This window comes from Agelaius phoeniceus, chromosome 26 (genome assembly GCF_051311805.1).
Source record: "Agelaius phoeniceus isolate bAgePho1 chromosome 26, bAgePho1.hap1, whole genome shotgun sequence".
Lineage (NCBI taxonomy): Eukaryota > Metazoa > Chordata > Aves > Passeriformes > Icteridae > Agelaius > Agelaius phoeniceus.
In genome coordinates, this window is record NC_135290.1 from 532,290 (window position 1) to 548,836 (window position 16,547).

The 16,547-nt window shown below is 47.2% G+C and overlaps 1 protein-coding gene across 1 annotated transcript in view; it reads right to left on the minus strand.

Annotated features, from left to right (window-relative positions):
• Positions 1-10,298, minus strand: part of SKAP1 (src kinase associated phosphoprotein 1) — a 69,626-nt gene extending 59,328 nt beyond the window's left edge. The window contains exons 1-3 of the mRNA XM_054649431.2: positions 10,237-10,298; positions 8,730-8,835; positions 5,770-5,795 (exon numbers count right to left, since the gene is read on the minus strand). Of these exons, the coding sequence (XP_054505406.2) occupies positions 5,770-5,795; positions 8,730-8,835; positions 10,237-10,297 (193 nt within the window). The 5' untranslated portion in view covers position 10,298. The remainder of the gene's footprint in view (positions 1-5,769; positions 5,796-8,729; positions 8,836-10,236) is intronic.
• Between the last annotated feature and the right edge of the window lie 6,249 nt (positions 10,299-16,547).

Below are 16,547 nucleotides of genomic sequence, written 5' to 3' on the forward strand. Positions count from 1 at the left end.
TACAGAAAAATGGTAAAACCACGGATTTTCTATATAAATTTACAGGGAAAAGGATAAAACTGTGGATTTTCTATATAAATTTACAGGAAAATGGATAAAACCATGGATTTTCTATATAAATTCACAGGGAAAAGGACAAAAACCTGGATTTCCTCAAACAAATCACCCAATCCAGGGTGTGGAAAGGATCTTTCCACTCCTGAAATTAACCTCATATTGAATTTTCCGGGGAACTTTCCGGCTGCCCTTGGGTTTTCTGGAGAGGCCGCTCAGCGCCAGGTGCTGAGGTCCCTCTCAACAAAAACCCGGCGGCGACAAAAGGTTTTTAATTGGGCATTAAAAGGTTTTTAATTCAACATTTAAAGGTTTTTAATTCAGTGTTTGCTCAGGGCAGAGCGGGGCCGATAAGGGAGCGGGGGCAGCTGCTCCTCACTCAGCGCCCTCCAAACAGCCCCAAAATGGAATTTCCAGCTGCTCCTCCGCCGCTTCCCGAATCAGGCCGGGCTATGAAATGATCCGGCATCAATAATTCCCATTTTTAGGGAAAAAATGGGAATAATTAAAAAAAAAAAAAAAAAGGTGGGATCGTCACACAATCCAACATCGATAATTCCCATTTTTAGGGGTGGTTCCAAGCTCTGCTCGAATCCATGGGAGCGGAGCTGCTTTGTTTTCCTTCACGCCGGGAATATTCCGGAATATTCTGGAATATTCCTTCAGGAGCGACCCCAAAGCCCCACAGCCCTTGCTCTGTAAAAAAACCCAATCCCGTTGTTTTTCCATTTGGATTGGCATCCCGAGGATTTCTCCCACTTTTTCCATAAAATGAATCCTGATTTGCTGCTTCCCACGGAGGGATAAAAAAAGGGGAATTAATGAATCCCAGGAAAAAACAAACAATTTCCATGGATGACAGGAAAAACCCTTCATTTCCCGCAGCTTTTATGGGAATTGCAATTAAATTTCCTTGGCTTGATCAGGTGCCCAGAGCTTCATTAAACATCTCTTAAATCCCGGGAAAAATCAATGCCAGGAGAGCTCCGGGTGGGATTTTATGAGGAGCGGAAGTGAAATCCCCGATTTTTTACCTTAAAATCCAATTTTTTACCTTGAAATTGTAATTTTTTTTTGCCTTCAGACCCTATTTCTCAGTTCCATCCCCAGCTTACCCCACCACAATCATCCCCAAAAAATCCCATATAAACCCGAATCGTTCCACCACCATTTATTTTCGGGATGCGATCCCACCCAGAAATCCCAGGAATTCCTCCCAGTATGTGTGAGGAATTTCCCAAACTTCCCGAAATTCCCAGATTTCCACCCTGAGCTGCCAGACACAGAATCCGCTCCCAGCCTCGTTCTCTCCCCTCACCCCGATACTTTTAGGGTTTTATTTTGTTGTTAATTATACGCAACAAAGCAAATTCCCGGCATCTAAAAATGCCGAGAAAATGGGGAAAATTCTTTGGGATTTGAGGCTTTTCCGGGATGATTTTTTTTGGGATGGAGCTGCTGGAGCTTGCAGTGATGGCCGGCGCCCAGCAGGTCGGGCTGCAAGGCAGCGGCAGCCGGGAATGCGCCGCTGGAATTGCGCCGCCGTCCCCTCCCCCAGGCACTGGGAAAACCATGGAATTCCTTGGGAATATCCAAAACCAGCGAGGAATAATCCCGGGAGAGGATGGGGAGTTAAAAGCGGCGGATTTTGGGGGCTCGTGGAGAAGGAGGGGGGGAATAATTTCAAATATTCCAGTCTTGGCAATCCTGCAGCGGGTGGGAGTTTGGGGTGGGATAAACAGGAAAAGCTGAAGTTTGGGATGGGGAGAATAATCCCAAGGGAAATCCAGCAGATCAGGGGTTAAATTATTCCTGGATACAAAAAACGGGGAAAAACCTGGAAATTATTAATCCTTTTCCCCTTTTTTTTTTGGGAAGCAGGAGGGGCTGTTCCCATTGGGAAGAATCTCAGGTGAGGTTAATTAATTAATAAATAAATAAATTAATTGATTAAATCCTGCTCCTCCCAAACTTGGGATCTTCACAAGGCCTCCTACCAAAATAATTCTACAGAACGGGTAATAATTAATTAATAATTCTATAAAACTCCAAGTGAAGCAATAACTAATTAATAATTAGGCAGAATTGCAAATAAAACCGAGCAATAATTGATAAATAATTCTATAAAACTCCAAGGGAAGCTGGGAAATAATTAATTAGTTATTCAGCTGAATTCCAGGCTAATAATTAATTAATAATTCTACAGAGGGGGCAATAATTAATAAATAATTCTACGCTGAACAAATAAGACTTTATATATATAGAATATATATAGATATCTATATAATAGTACACTATATTATATATACATTATATATATATTATATTCATAAAATATATATTATATTATATATTTTATTATATATAAAATATATATTTACATATAATTTAAATATATATCTATATGATATAGAATATAGAATATAGAATATAGAATACAGAATATAGAATATAGAATATATCTCATATATATAATTCTAAAAATAATTTTGTTTTCTCTCTGTCTCCCCTGTGTTTTGACATCTCCCGGGCCGGATTTTCGGTGTTTATAAACGGGGGAATTCCAGGGCCAGAGATTTGAACAACGCCTTCCAAATCTCGTCCGTCCCAAAGGTTTTTTCCTGCTTTTCCCCAAACACTTCATAAATCTAAGCCGGGTTTGGGAGCCTCGGCCCCGCTCAGCGAAGCTGGAGCCTCCCGGCATGAGCCAAAAACGGCTTTTTATAAATAAAACTTCCTAAAATCACCCAGCACTCCATTAATTCCTGGACACTCCGGCTCGGCTTCAAAGGGAATCTTTGCAGCAAAAAAGGGAATTTTTGGGGGTTTTTTTTGTTGTTTTAATGATTTGCTACTTGGCCTTGTCATAACTACACGGAGCAAAAAGGCGGCGGTGGGGAGAGGGTTGGGGAAACGTGAGGTTCCGGCTCCCAGGCAGCTGCAGCTCCGTGGATTTGGGGTTTTAGAGGGAAAAAGGGTTTCAAAGATCTGGGTTTGGGGTTTTTTTGGGATTTTTTTTGGGGGGGATTTTTTTTAAATTTACCTGAAGGGAGAGGACAGGGTGGACATGGCAGCAGCTCCACCACGACTCCAGCAGGATGGAGTTTTGTTCCAAGGCAGAGGGAAAAAGGGATCGGAAAATGGATAAAAGGGAGTTTAAACGATCCCACAAAATGATTCCGAAAAAGTTGCGCCAAAAAATGAGACCAAAAATGGATAAAAATATCACCTAAACCAGGCCTACTACGAGGTGAGGCCTACTGAGGCCTACTGAGGCCTACTGAGGCCTAAGGGCCTACTCCGATTTTCTCTTTGTTAATGAATGAATTAATTAATTTAATTAACAAAGCTCCCAATTTTTAAATCATAGTTAATCCAATTTCTGTTGATGATTCCTGACTCCGGGGGTTGGAATTTTCTGGGGTTAAGGCACGGAGCTGGGACAAGCAGGAGTTCTGGGTCCAGCCCCTGCCAATGCACATTTTTGAGCCTCAATGTTCCCGAATTTCACAAAAATGGAAGAGCCATCCTCTCTCTCCTGCATGTTTTGACTACTTCTGAATATTTTAAGGAATTCTGCTGTTCAGCAGTTCAGGGAAAACCATATGGGATGAATTTTGGATGGGAAAATGAAAGCGTCGTCATCAGCTCCGTGCAAATAAATCTGGGTTTATTCATCTGCTTGGTTTGTGGGGGTTGTTTTAATTAAATAAAGGGGAAAGTCGTCGCTTTCCAGAATCTCCTTCCAACCCAAACCATTCCCTGATTCCCTGATTTTTTGACGCTCAGAAGTGACTCCGTGACCTCTCCTTGAGGACCCTCGGAGGTGGAAAATGTGGCCCTGGGATTTCCCATTTTCCCAATTTCCCGTGGGGTACCTGGCTGGGCGCTCCCTGGGCACTCCAAGGACTCATTCCCACTAAAATTCCCAGCAGGAATTCAAAGTGAGCTGGGCACTCCTTTCCAAACCCCTGCCCGCTCCCACTTCCTGATTTCCCACTTTTCCTTCAGCTTCCGACTCCATCCAAAGAATATTCCAAGGAACAAAAGGCTCCCTCCTCCCCCAGCCTTGAAATTCCATGAACTTTCCTGCTTTAAAAACCTCATTTGGAGCCTTTGATGCGCTCGGATCTTCCCTCCCTCCCATTTTTTTGTTAATTTTCCGCCCAGCTGTCCGTTGGACTTTTCCAAAGGGTGCCAGCTGCTGGATTCACGGGGAAAACAATGCTCGGGAAGCAATTAAAGCTCCGAGGCTCTGATTGGAATGGGACAACGCCGCTCCCGGCGGGAATTGCGAGGCTGCCGCGCTCCTGGCCTTGCCAGGAGGGGCTGGAAGCGAGCCCTGAGCGCTGGAATTTGTTCTGGGGAAAGGAGGGATCGGAGGAGCCGGAACGCCAGGAATGGGTTTGAATTCCTGGATAAAGGATTGGATAGACTGGAACGCCAGGAAGGGATTTGTTCCTGAATAAAGGATTGGAGGTGTCGGAATGGTGGGAATGGGTTTAATTCCCAGAGGAAAGAAAGGATTGGATAGGTTGGAATGCCAGGAAGGGAATTTGTTCCTGGAAGAAAGCATTGGAGGAGTTGGAATGCCGGGAAGGGATTTTATTCCTGGGATAAAGGATTGGGTAGAATGGAATGGGTGAAAAGGGATTTTATTCCTGAAGTAAAGGAACGGAGGGGTCAGAACGCTGGGAATGGGTTTGAATTCCTGGATAAAGGATTGGATAGACTGGAATGCCAGGAAGGGATTTATTCCTGAATAAAGGATTGGAGGAGTCGGAATGGTGGGAATGGGTTTAATTCCCAGAGGAAAGGATTGGAGGAGTTGGAATGGTGGGAATGGGTTTAATTCCCAGAGGAGAGGATTGGAGGAGTTGGAATGGTGGGAATGGGTTTAATTCCCAGAGGAAAGAAAGGATTGGATAGGTTGGAATACTGGGAATGGGTTTAATTCCCAGAGGAAAGAAAGGATTGGATAGGTTGGAACGCCAGGAAGGGACTTGTTCCTGGAATAAAGCATTGGAGGAGTTGGAATGCCGGGAAGGGATTTTATTCCTGGAATAAAGGATTGGGTAGAATGGAATGGGTGAAAAGGGATTTTATTGCTGAAGTAAAGGATCGGAGGGGTCAGAACGCTGGGAATGGGTTTGAATTCCTGGATAAAGGATTGGATAGAATGGAATGCCAGGAAGGGATTTGTTCCTGAATAAAGGATTGGAGGAGTCGGAATGGTGGGAATGGGTTTAATTCCCAGAGGAAAGGATTGGAGGAGTTGGAATACTGGGAATGGGTTTAATTCCCAGAGGAAAGGACGGGAGGAGTTGGAATACTGGGAATGGGTTTAATTCCCAGAGGAAAGGAAGGATTGGATAGGTTGGAATGCCAGGAAGGGAATTTGTTCCTGGAATAAAGGATTGGGTAGGTCGGAATGCCAGGAAGGGATTTTATTCCAGTAGCTCCCACCTCAGTGGAACTCCGGGAGATCCCCATGGATCCCAACCATTCCCAGATTCCTGGAGTTTCTGGAAAACTTCCCAGCCTGGGAATTGATGCCACAGAAGTTGTGGGATTTGCTCTCTGGGATGGGATCCCTGCTGCAGAATTTTCCCACCCCAAGAACTTTTCCCCCCACACACATCCATAAAACCCCTTTTTCCTGGGAATTTGGCGCACGGAACGTCCCCCGGTCCAACCCTTCCCAGCCGGACTCACCTCGGGGTGGGAATTCCGGGTGGTACCTGGAAAACCAAAGGGAAAAAGAGCTGTAAAATCCCAGATTTTCCTCAGGGATTATTCCAGCCTGAGGAGTTGGGGATGGATGGGAGAACCTGGGAGCCCAGGGAATGGGAAACACTGGGAATTCCAGGAGGAACTGGGGTGGGGTTTAAGACCCTTCCCAACCCCAATTCCATGGATTTCCAGCCCTTGGAACGGATCCTTCTCCAAACACAGAAATTCCTGCCACCTTTTTTTCCCTCAAGTCCTTTAAAAGCCACTTCCAAGCCCAGAATATTCCAGGATTTTCACTGAGCTCATTCCCAGCAAGTGGAGGGTGATCCCAAAAATAAAAAAAGGATTTAATATTAAAAAATCAGGATTCTTTCCTCTCTCCCATTACACGAAAATCTTGGGAATCATTTTAATCCAGAAACAGCACCAGGAAACTTGGGAATCCCACCGAGGGTTGGGAACAAAGCACAAAATGCCCATTCCAAGATGAGCTTTGGAGGCAGAGAGAAAATTCCCCAGAATATTGGGTTGGGAAGAGCCTTTTGGAGGAAAAACTGGGAATTTTTCAGGATGCCTTTGGGCCTGGTTCCCGGATTCCACAAGGAATTTTTTCTCCATCCTGTGGCTGCTCCATTTTATCCCCAAATCCCCAAAATCCAGCCCCACACGAGGGCAGCAGGGAAAGCAGCTCCAGCTGTTTATTCCCATATTTTTTTATCCTTAAATCCCGACATTTCCATGGAAAATCCCAATAATCCAACACTTAAGCAGAAAAACATCAGCTCTAAGAGATCCCTGCGTTCCCCCAATCCCAAAAAATCCAGCATTCCCAAAATTCGGGATATTTCTGCCTCCTGGACAAAGAAGAGCAGCAAAAATCCCCTTTTTTGGGTTTTTTTTCCGGGAATTTTTGCCTCAGGAGCTTTTCCCGGCCACGTTTTAGCGCCAACATTTCCCGAACGATTTTCTGTCACTCGCAATTCCCGCTCCGTGAAAGCACCGGGGCTTTGTTCCCGACCTCTGTCATTTTTAATCCCAGGAAATGGCCTAAAAAAAAAATGGGAAAATTGAGTTCCGTTCCCTCCCGGAGCAGCTCCGGGGAGGCAGATGGAAAAGGCCAAAAAAAAAAAAAAAGCTCGGATTTTTTCCTTGCTTTTTTTCTCATTTTTTAGGATTAAAAACCAGCAAAAAAAAAATCTGATTTCAGCTCAAGGATTTGGTTTTAATTCCGTGCTTGGATCATTTTTACTGTGGGAAGGAAAATTTGGGATAAAACGGAATTAGGGATAGGGGGAGGAGAGGTTTTTTGGGAATGTGGGAGAGTCGCGAGCTCGTTTCTGCCTCTGCCAACAGAAACCTTGGATAAATCCCGTAAATGCCGGATTTTGGGAGCCTTTGGATTTTCAGTAAGTTCCTCCCCAGAACTTTGCCCTTTTCCCAACATTTTCCCTAAATTTGGTGTCTCCCCCCCGCTTCCTGCAGAAAACTTCATCCCAAATCCTATTTTCTCCAATTTATTCTTGGAGTTTTGGGCCTGCAACACCCAAAAAATGCAAAAATTTGGGTTTAATGGGATTTGCAGCGGGAAAATCCCAAAATCCAAACCCTCTGAGCAGGATCCATAAAATCCAGGTTGCTTCCAGTCAAATTCTCAGTTTTTCCTCATTTAATGAATTAAATATTCCCAAGGGATGGGGTGGAACGGAACCTTTGGAGCCAGGATTTGAATGTCTGGGAAAATAAATATTTTTTTAAAAATCGATGATGATGGACGAGATTTCCAAGAGGGGAAGAAAAAATTAAAAAATGGGAGCAGGGAAAATGGGATTGGGAATTCCCCATTAGGGGAGGAATGGATTTAAATTCATTTTTCGGCTCAGCTGAGGCTCTCAGGTTTCAGGTTAATGATGGATCCAGGAGGAAATGGATGGGAAAATTGGGATAATTCCATCAGCCGGGCTGGGAAGGGCTGGAAAATTCCGGAAAGGAGCAACCCAGGAGGCTCCAAACAGGATTAGTGGTGGGAGTGAGCTCAGGGATAAAAGGAAGTGAAAATGGGATTAATTTAATTTGGATTAATGTGGGAAATGACTTCTTTAGAAGAAAAAGAGGGGAGAAAATCCCCATCCAGAATAAGTCAGGAATATCCGAGAATTCCTTCCCTAAAAAGGGGGGAGAAAGTCTCCATCTGAAATTAGGGAATAAATCGGGAATATCCTAGAATTCCTTCCTCAAAAAAAGTGGGGGAAATTCCTGAAATTAGGGAATAAATCAGGAACATCCCAGGACTCCATCCTTATAAAAATGGGGGGAAATTCCTCGAATTGGGGAATAAATCAGGAATATCCCAGAACTCCTTCCATAAAAATAAAAAGAGGCAAAAATCTTGAAATTGTAGAATAAATCAGGAATATCCCAGAATTCCTTCCTTATAAAAATGGGAGGGAAATTCCTTGAATTGGGGAATAAATCAGGAATATCCCAGAACTCCATCCTTATAAAAATGGGGGGGAAATCGTCGAATAGGGGGAATAAATCAGGAATATCCCAGAATCCCTTCCTTATAAAAATGGGGGGAAATTCATTGAATAGGGGAATAAATCAGGAATATCCCAGAACTCCATCCTTATAAAAATGGGAGGGAAATTCCTTGAATAGGGGAATAAATCAGGAATATCCCAGAACTCCATCCTTATAAAAATGGGGGGAAATTCCTCAAATAGGGGAATAAATCAGGAATATCCCAGAACTCCTTCCTTACAAAAAGAGGGGGAAATTCCCTCACCCTAAACCAGAGAGAATCCAACCAAAACAACGACAGAATTCTCCCATTATCCCGAGCCTGGCACATCCGCAGCGTCCCAAAGCGCGGCGGGAGCTCCTGCAGCGGGAGGAAGGCCCGGAATGTTCCGGAATATTCCGGGGAATCCGGGGGAACCCACCTGGCTCGGAGGCGCTGGAGGCAGCGCAGGATGGCGGCGCCCTGATCCCGCGCCCGGGCGCTGAGCGGCTCCTCCCGCAAAGCCTGGCCCAGGTAAGCCTCAGCCTCTGGAAAACGGGAAAACCGGGAATGGGAAAGGGAAACGCAGGAAATGCGGGAATGGGAACAGCAGGAAATGCGGGAATGGGAAAAGCAGGAAATACGGGAATGGGAATGGGAACAGCAGGAAATATGGGAATGGGAAAGGGGTCAGGAAATACGGGAATGGGAATGGTAACATCAGGAAATGTGGGAATGGGAAAGGGAAACGCAGGAAATCTGGGAATGGGAAAGGGAACATCAGGAAATCTGGGAATGGGAAAGGGGTCAGGAAATACGGGAATGGGAAAAGAAGGAAATACGGGAATGGGAACAGCAGGAAATACGGGAATGGGAATGGGAACAGCAGGAAATATGGGAATGGGAAAGGGGTAAGGAAATACGGGAATGGGAATGGTAACATCAGGAAATGTGGGAATGGGAATGGGAAATGAGTCAGGAAATCTGGGAATGGGAATGGGAACATCAGGAAATATGGGAATGGGAAAGGGGTCAGGAAATACGGGAATGGGAAAAGCAGGAAATACGGGAATGGGAAAGGGAAAAGCAGGAAATACGGGAATGGGAATGGGAACAGCAGGAAATATGGGAATGGGAAAGGGAACCTGAGGAAATCTGGGAATGGGAAAGGGAAAGGAGTCAGGAAATCTGGGAATGGGAAAGAGGTCAGGAAATAAGGGAATGGGAATGGGAAAAGCAGGACATATGGGAATTGGAAAGGGAACATCAGGAAATCTGCAAATGGGAAAGGGTTCAGGGAATCTGGGAATGGGAAAGGGAACATCAGGAAATTTAGGAAAGGGAAAATCAGGGATTGGCGGCCTTGAAGAGGGAAAGCGGCCATGGGAAGGGGTGGGAAAGGGAAAGGGAAAATAGGAAATGTGGGAATGGGAAAGGGAAAATCTGGAAACCTGGAAATGGGAAAGGGTTCAGGAAATCTGGGAATGGCCAGGAAAGTCAGGAAATCTGGGAATGGGAAAGGGAAAAGCAGGAGACGCAGCCTTGGGGGGAGGGATGGAGTTTTGGAGTGTTTTTGAGGCTGAAGGATGAAGTTTCGGGGTGTTTTGGGGAGGGATGGAATTTTGGGGTGTTTTTAGGGGAGGGATGAAGTTCTGGGGTGTTTTGGTGGCAGAGGGATGAGCTCAGCGCTGCTGCAGCAGGAAACGAGAGCCGAAACCCCAAAACCACCAAAGGGCTCCCAGCTGCTTCCTCAGCAGCCGCGTTTTTAGGGCCGGGGATGGGGAGGCCCCACCGCCCCCCGAATTCTCCTCGGGATCAGGGCCAGGGAGGCCCCGCAGGACCCAAGGACCCCAAAGCACCCCAGAAAAGCCACCCCAAAGCCGTCCCAGCTCCAGCCCAGAGCAGGATCCCCTCGCGGGGCAGGAGGGGGGCGAGGAGGGATCCGGTACCTTCCAGGAGCCTCTGGATCTCCTGCGGGATCGGGGCGTCCACGGCATCCACGGCATCCATGGGATCCCTTCCCGCGGGGCCGCGATCGCTGCGGGGCGGAGAGGAGGAAGCCACGAGGGCGGGGACACCCCAAAAACGAGGAGGAACCTTTGGGGTTTGGGCTCCTCCTCCTCTTGAACCCCAGCGGATCCCTGGGATGGTTCCCACCTCTCCCGGGTGATCCCAAAAATCCGGGCGGGAAAAGCTGAGCTCCAGGCCAAGGAGCTCCACCTGGAATTTCCTCCCCGGGCTGTTCCTGCCCCCAAAATTGGGATTTTTTTTCCGGGTTTTTCCCCCCAAAAAATTCCCATGGGGGAAAAACGGGGATGTTCCGGGATGAAATTTTCCCATTTTCCGCATGGGAAAGAGGTCGGGTTTGGAAAATGAGCACCTGGGATGAGGAAAGGACGGAAAAACTCACGGAAATTTGGAAATTTCCACATGGAAATACTCCTGGGAATCCAGAGCTGCTCCCAGGTGTTTTGGGCTCCTATTTTCTGAGAAATAAAGGAAAAAAAGCCAAATTTGTTTGTTTGATTGGGATTTTTTGTTGTTTCTGAGCACAAACCAGAGGTGCCAGGAGGGCCCCAACTCTTTGGGGTTGGGATTTGAGGCCGTGGAGCAAAAGGAGAAACCCCAGAGCAGCTCCAGGGCTCTTTTGGGGCTGTTTTGGGTTGGGATTTGCAGGGCCAGCCCCTCATAAATCCCATTCCTCAGGGAGGGGGGATTTTACGGATTTCCCAGAAAATTCCCAGCTGCACTTTGGGGATTTTGGGGTTTTCTCTTTGGGGACAGAGGGAGCGCCAGGGGATTCTCCAGATCTGGGACCCAAAACCTCGGGGCCACGTCACCTCCAAGGCGGGGACTTTGCACATCCAGCACCTCCCAGCCCATCCCAGCCCTTTCTGGCTCAGATTTTAGACTCAGGTTTTGCGCCTCCCCCTTCACCTCGTTAGGCTCGGCTCAGCTGCAGCACGACCTCGGTTTTAGGACCGAAACAGCCCCAAAAATGGAGATTTTGCAGCGGATGCTGAGGCCTCAAAGCACAGGAAACGCAGCTCGGGGGCCCCGAGCAGGAGATGGAAAATCAAAATATCACAGGGGCTGCCCCTCCATCTTTTCGGGGCCTCGTGTCCTTTTTGGGGGGCAAAGTGTGGATTTTTCCTGTCAAAACCTGGTCCTCCAATCTCCTGGCCAGGTCGGGTCTCCTGGGCTGGGATTTAGGGAATTAAAGCCAGGAAATAAAAAATAACGGAAAATAAAAATATCAAGGTAGGGTCTCAGGGAAAGAAGCTGCTTTTTTTTTCGTTTTTTGGGTTTTTTTTTTCTCCTTTTTGCTCTCCCTTCCCTTTTTTTTTTTGTCACCATTTCAATTTCTGGGTTTTGGAATGGTCCCAAATTTGGATTTGGGGTCAGCTGTGAAGGAGAAGGGGGGACTCTGGCGCTGTCCCTGTCCTGCAGCGCCCCAGATTTGGGGATCCTGGATTCAGAGCCTCCTCCCCGCGGGAGGAAATTCCCGCCCGGATCCTCCCCGCTCCCGCCCTGCCCGCGTCCTGGGGAAATTCGATTTCCCGGGAAACGGAGGCGGGATTGGGTGTAACCATGGAAACGGAGCTGGGAAAACGGGAGAGGCAGAGCCCCGTTCCTGTCGGGAATATCGGGAATATCGGGGGGAATAATGGGAGAGGCAGAGCCCTGTTCCTGTCGGGAATATTGGGAATATCAGGGGAATAATGGGAGAGGCAGAGCCCTGTTCCCGTCTGGAATATCGGGAATATCAGGGGGAATAATGGGAGAGGCAGAGCTCTTTTCCTATTGGGAATATCGGGGGAATAATGGGAGAGGCAGAGCTCTTTTCCTATTGGGAATATCGGGAATATCAGGGGGAATAATGGGAGAGGCAGAGCCCCGTTCCCGTCTGGAATATCGGGAATATTGGGGGGAATAATGGGAGAGACAGAGCCCTGTTCCAGTCAGGAATATCAGAAGGAAAACAGGAGAGGCAGAGCCCTATTCCTGTTGGGAATATTGGGAATATCGGGGGGAATAATGGGAGAGGCAGAGCCCCGTTCCCGTCAGGAATATCGGGAATATCGGGGGAATGCCAGGGCCCCTGAAACCCCTGGATCGGGCAGGGCGGTGCTGTGGCTGGGGGAGCTGTGGAACGCTCTGGGCACACCTGGGGGGGCAGGAATTCCCATTTGGGATGAATTCACCCCAAAAGGGGCGCTGGGGGCACGGGAGGAGCGCGGTTCTCCACGCCTGGGTCCCCAAACCCTTCCCGAGGAGCAGGAGCAGGATGGACGGGCTGGGTTAGGCCGGGCTTTTCCCGCTGGCTCTGAGCCGCGCTCTGCTGAGCCGGACACAAAGCCGGGGGCAGCGAGCGAGACGGACAGAGTGACAAGGACAGAATGAGCTGTCGCCTCCCATTTGTCACCGCTCCCCGAGGCTCCCGCTGCTCCCAAAGCCCGGCTCAGCTCCAGGCCGGCTCAGCCGGGTTCATCCAGCCCGGAGCCTCCTCCTCAGGGTTGGCTGCGCCTGGAAGTGCCAGGGCGTGGATTTCCCCAAGGATCCGGGGAGCCCGGACAGGGATTGAGGGAGGGATTGTCCCAAGGGATGGAAATTCCTGTCCCCAGTCTGTCCCAAACCTGCCCGCTCCAGTTCCATTCCCCGTCTGGAGGCTTCCCAGGGTCCCAGGAATCTTCCCATGGCAGCTCCAAGGATCTGTCCCAAAATCCTGAAAATCTGAAATACCAAAATCCTGAAATCCCCAAATCCCAAAATACTGAAATCTCAAAATCCTGAATCCCGAAATCCTGAACTCCCAAAATCCCCAAATCCCAAAATACTGAAATCTCAAAATCCTGAAATCCTGAAATCCTGAAATCTTGAATCCTGAAATCCCCAAATCCCGAAGTCCTGAAATACCAAAATCCTGAAATCCCCAAATCCTGAAATCCCCAAATCCTGAATCCTGAATTCCTGAATCTTGAAAACCTGAATCCCAAAATCTTGAAATCCCAAAGTCCTGAAATCCCAAAATCCTGAATCCTGAATTCCTGAATCTTGAAATCCTGAAATCCCAAAATCCTGAAATCCCAAAATCCCGAATCCCAAATTCCTGAATCCCGAAACCCCAAAATCCCGAAATCCTGAATCCCAAACCCCTGCCAGAGGCAGATGTCCCCAGTCCTGGTGAGGTGACCCCGAGGGCCAGGACTGATCCCTGAGCGGGGTGAAAACCATGGGGAAACCCAAAGAAAAGCAGAATTTCACCAATTCCTGCCTCACCCGAGGTCTGGGCGGGGAGATCAGCCCTGCTTGGGGTAAATCCTAAAGGAGAGCCCTGCTTGGGGTTTGGGATGGAATCCAGCAGGGAAATCCTAAAGGATGGCCCTGCCTGAGGTTTGGGATTGAAGCCAGTGGGGAAATCAGCCCTGCTGTCCTTTAGTATTGTTTTTCCCAACAATTGTTCCCTGGGATGGGCTGGGATGGAATTCCTGGGGAAATCTGTGGCCGTTCCATCCCTGGAATTGTCCCGGGTGGGCCTGGCTGGAATTTCAGCTCCTCTCCCCCTGGGTCATTCCCTGCTCTGCAATTCCCAGTTCCTGGCCCCGGGGTTGGGCAGGGCCAGGCCCGGCCTTGCCGGGGACATTCCCAGGACATTCCCGGGGCATTCCCAGGACATTCCCAGGACATTCCCGGGACATTCCCGGGACATTCCCGGGACATTCCCAGGACATTCCCAGGACATTCCCGGGCTGGAAAGGCCCCCCGGGTTGGGCTCAGCCCCAGCCGGAATTACGGCCCCGGAGCAGGGATCGGGCAGGAATTCCGGCAGCGTTTATTGGGAATTGTCATCACCCCGGCGGGAACAGGATCCAGATGTTGGCAGGGAAATTGGGAAGGTGAAGGGTGGAGATTCTGGGGTGGAGAAGCTGCTCCTGGTGATTTATTGGGGTTTAAAATCCACAGGATTTGGGAAGGGGGCCGGGTTATTTTATTATTTTATTTTATTTTATTTTATTTTATTTTATTTTATTTTATTTTATTTTATTTTATTTTTAATTTATTTTATGTTTTATTTTATTTTATTTTATATTTTATTTTATTTTTTATTTATTTTATGTTTTATTTTATTTTATTTTATTTTTTATTTATTTTATGTTTTATTTTATTTTATTTTAATTTATTTTATATTTTATTTTATTTTTAATTTATTTTATATTTTATTATATTTTATATTTTATATTTTATATTTTATATTTTATATTTTATATTTTATATTTTATATTTTATATTTTATATTTTATTTTACTTTATTTTATTTAATTTTTTTTATTTTATTTATTTTATTTTATATTTTATTTAATTTCATTTCATTTTTTTCCCAGGAGAGCTTTGAGATGGAGGAAAGAGAAACTTCCAGATCCATCACCTCTTCTCCAAACCCTTTTCCCTTATCCCAGCCACAATCCCAGAGATCTCAGAGTTTGGGATGAAGGGGAAAACTTCCATCCCCACCATCCCCTCTCCCCTTATCCCATTCCCCCACATCCGTCCCGAGCCTCTGGATGAATTAATTAATCACTTTGATGAGGATGTTAAAGCTTCGCGCCTAATTAGGGGCTGATGGATGGCGGCGCGCCCTGGAAAATATGGGAAATAAGGAAAAGCTGGGAAATATGGGAAACAATATGGACAATATGGAATAGCTGGGAAAGCTGGAAAGTATGGGAAATACGAGAAAGCTGGGAAATACAGAAAACGTGGAAAATAAATCTGGGAAATGTGGAAAATGTGGAAAATAAAGCTGGGAAAGCTGAGAAATATGGGAAATATGGAGTGGGTGGGAAAGCCAGAAAAGCTGGGGAAATCTAAAAAAGCTGGGAATCTGGAAAACTGGGAAAGCTGGGAAATCTAGGAAGGGAAATATGGGAAAGCTGGGAAATATGGGAAAGCTGGGAAATCTAGAAAATCTGGGAAAGGCTGGAAAAATCTGGAAAAAACTAGAACATCTAGAAAAGCTGGGAAATTGGGAAAGCTGTCAGGGAAGGAAGGGCCTCAGGGCGCTGAAATTCCCGCAGCTCCCACATTTTCCTCCCCGAGATTTCCCCCAGGGAATCTCCTCTCCCCTTCCCTGTGGGAGCAGAGAGAACGGGCTCAGGTCGAGGGAATTTGGGGAAGATTTGGGGCTCTGACTCTGAATTCCTGAATTTTGGCCCCTTCCCGCCAGAACAGTCCCGATCCCGAGCCCCGGTGTTGTTCCCAGATCCCAGAAAATCCTGGGATCACAGCGACCCCGGGGTTTGGGGCGCTCTGGGGCTGTCCCATCCCAAAATCAGCCTCGCACCCTCAACCCCTGAGGCGAATCCGGGGAATTTTTGGGAAATTCCAGCGAAATCTTTATTGCCCCAGAACTTGGGCTCCGGACCAATTCCTGCGGGAGAAGTTTCCAGCAGGGATTTTTTTTTTGGGGCCAGAAGGGGGGGATTTGGACGGTCCCTCCCCAGCCGGGAATATTCCGTGATTCCGTGAGGAGTTTGTTCAAACCGAGGCCTGGTTCCACTTTCTGGGCCTGACTCATCAAAATTCGGCTCACGCGCACGGAAACGACTCCAAAAAAACCCCGAATTTTGGAGCTGCACCGGGGATTAAGAGCAGGAAGCACAAATCTGGGGGTTTGGGGGTGCTGGGGATTCCCACAGAATCCGGGCCTGGCTTGCGGAAAATCGGGATCCCGGCCGGTGAGGGGTGAGAATTCCCTCAGAATTCCGTAAAAAATCCACAATTCCCGGGTCCGGAGCTGCATTCCCGGCCGGGGAAGCAGCTGCCTGTCCCCGGCACAGATGAAAAACCCCGGCAGAATTCCATCGCAGCAGCAGCAGCTGCTCAGAAGCAAAAATAAAATAAAATAAAATAAAAGGAATAAGAAATTCCTCATGAATAAATATAAGGGAAAAGGGCGGGCAGGGGGGAATGGAAACGAAAATAATAAAATGAATAAAAGAAGTTCCTCATGAATAAATATAAGGAAAAGGGGGGGGGTAAAATTAAAAAAATAATAATAATTTTTAAAAAAAAGGTTGTCAAGAACAAAAGAAGAGGAAGTTCGGGGCAGCTTTCATCTCAGGGGGGGGAAAAAATGTAATTAATGCAATATCTGCCACGGCGAGGCTGGGTGGGTCTGGGATCAGAGATAAGGAATTTTTGGGGAAGAGGGAGAGCCATAAAATGCAATTCCTGCGCTGTCAGCACCGGCGTGGGGGAA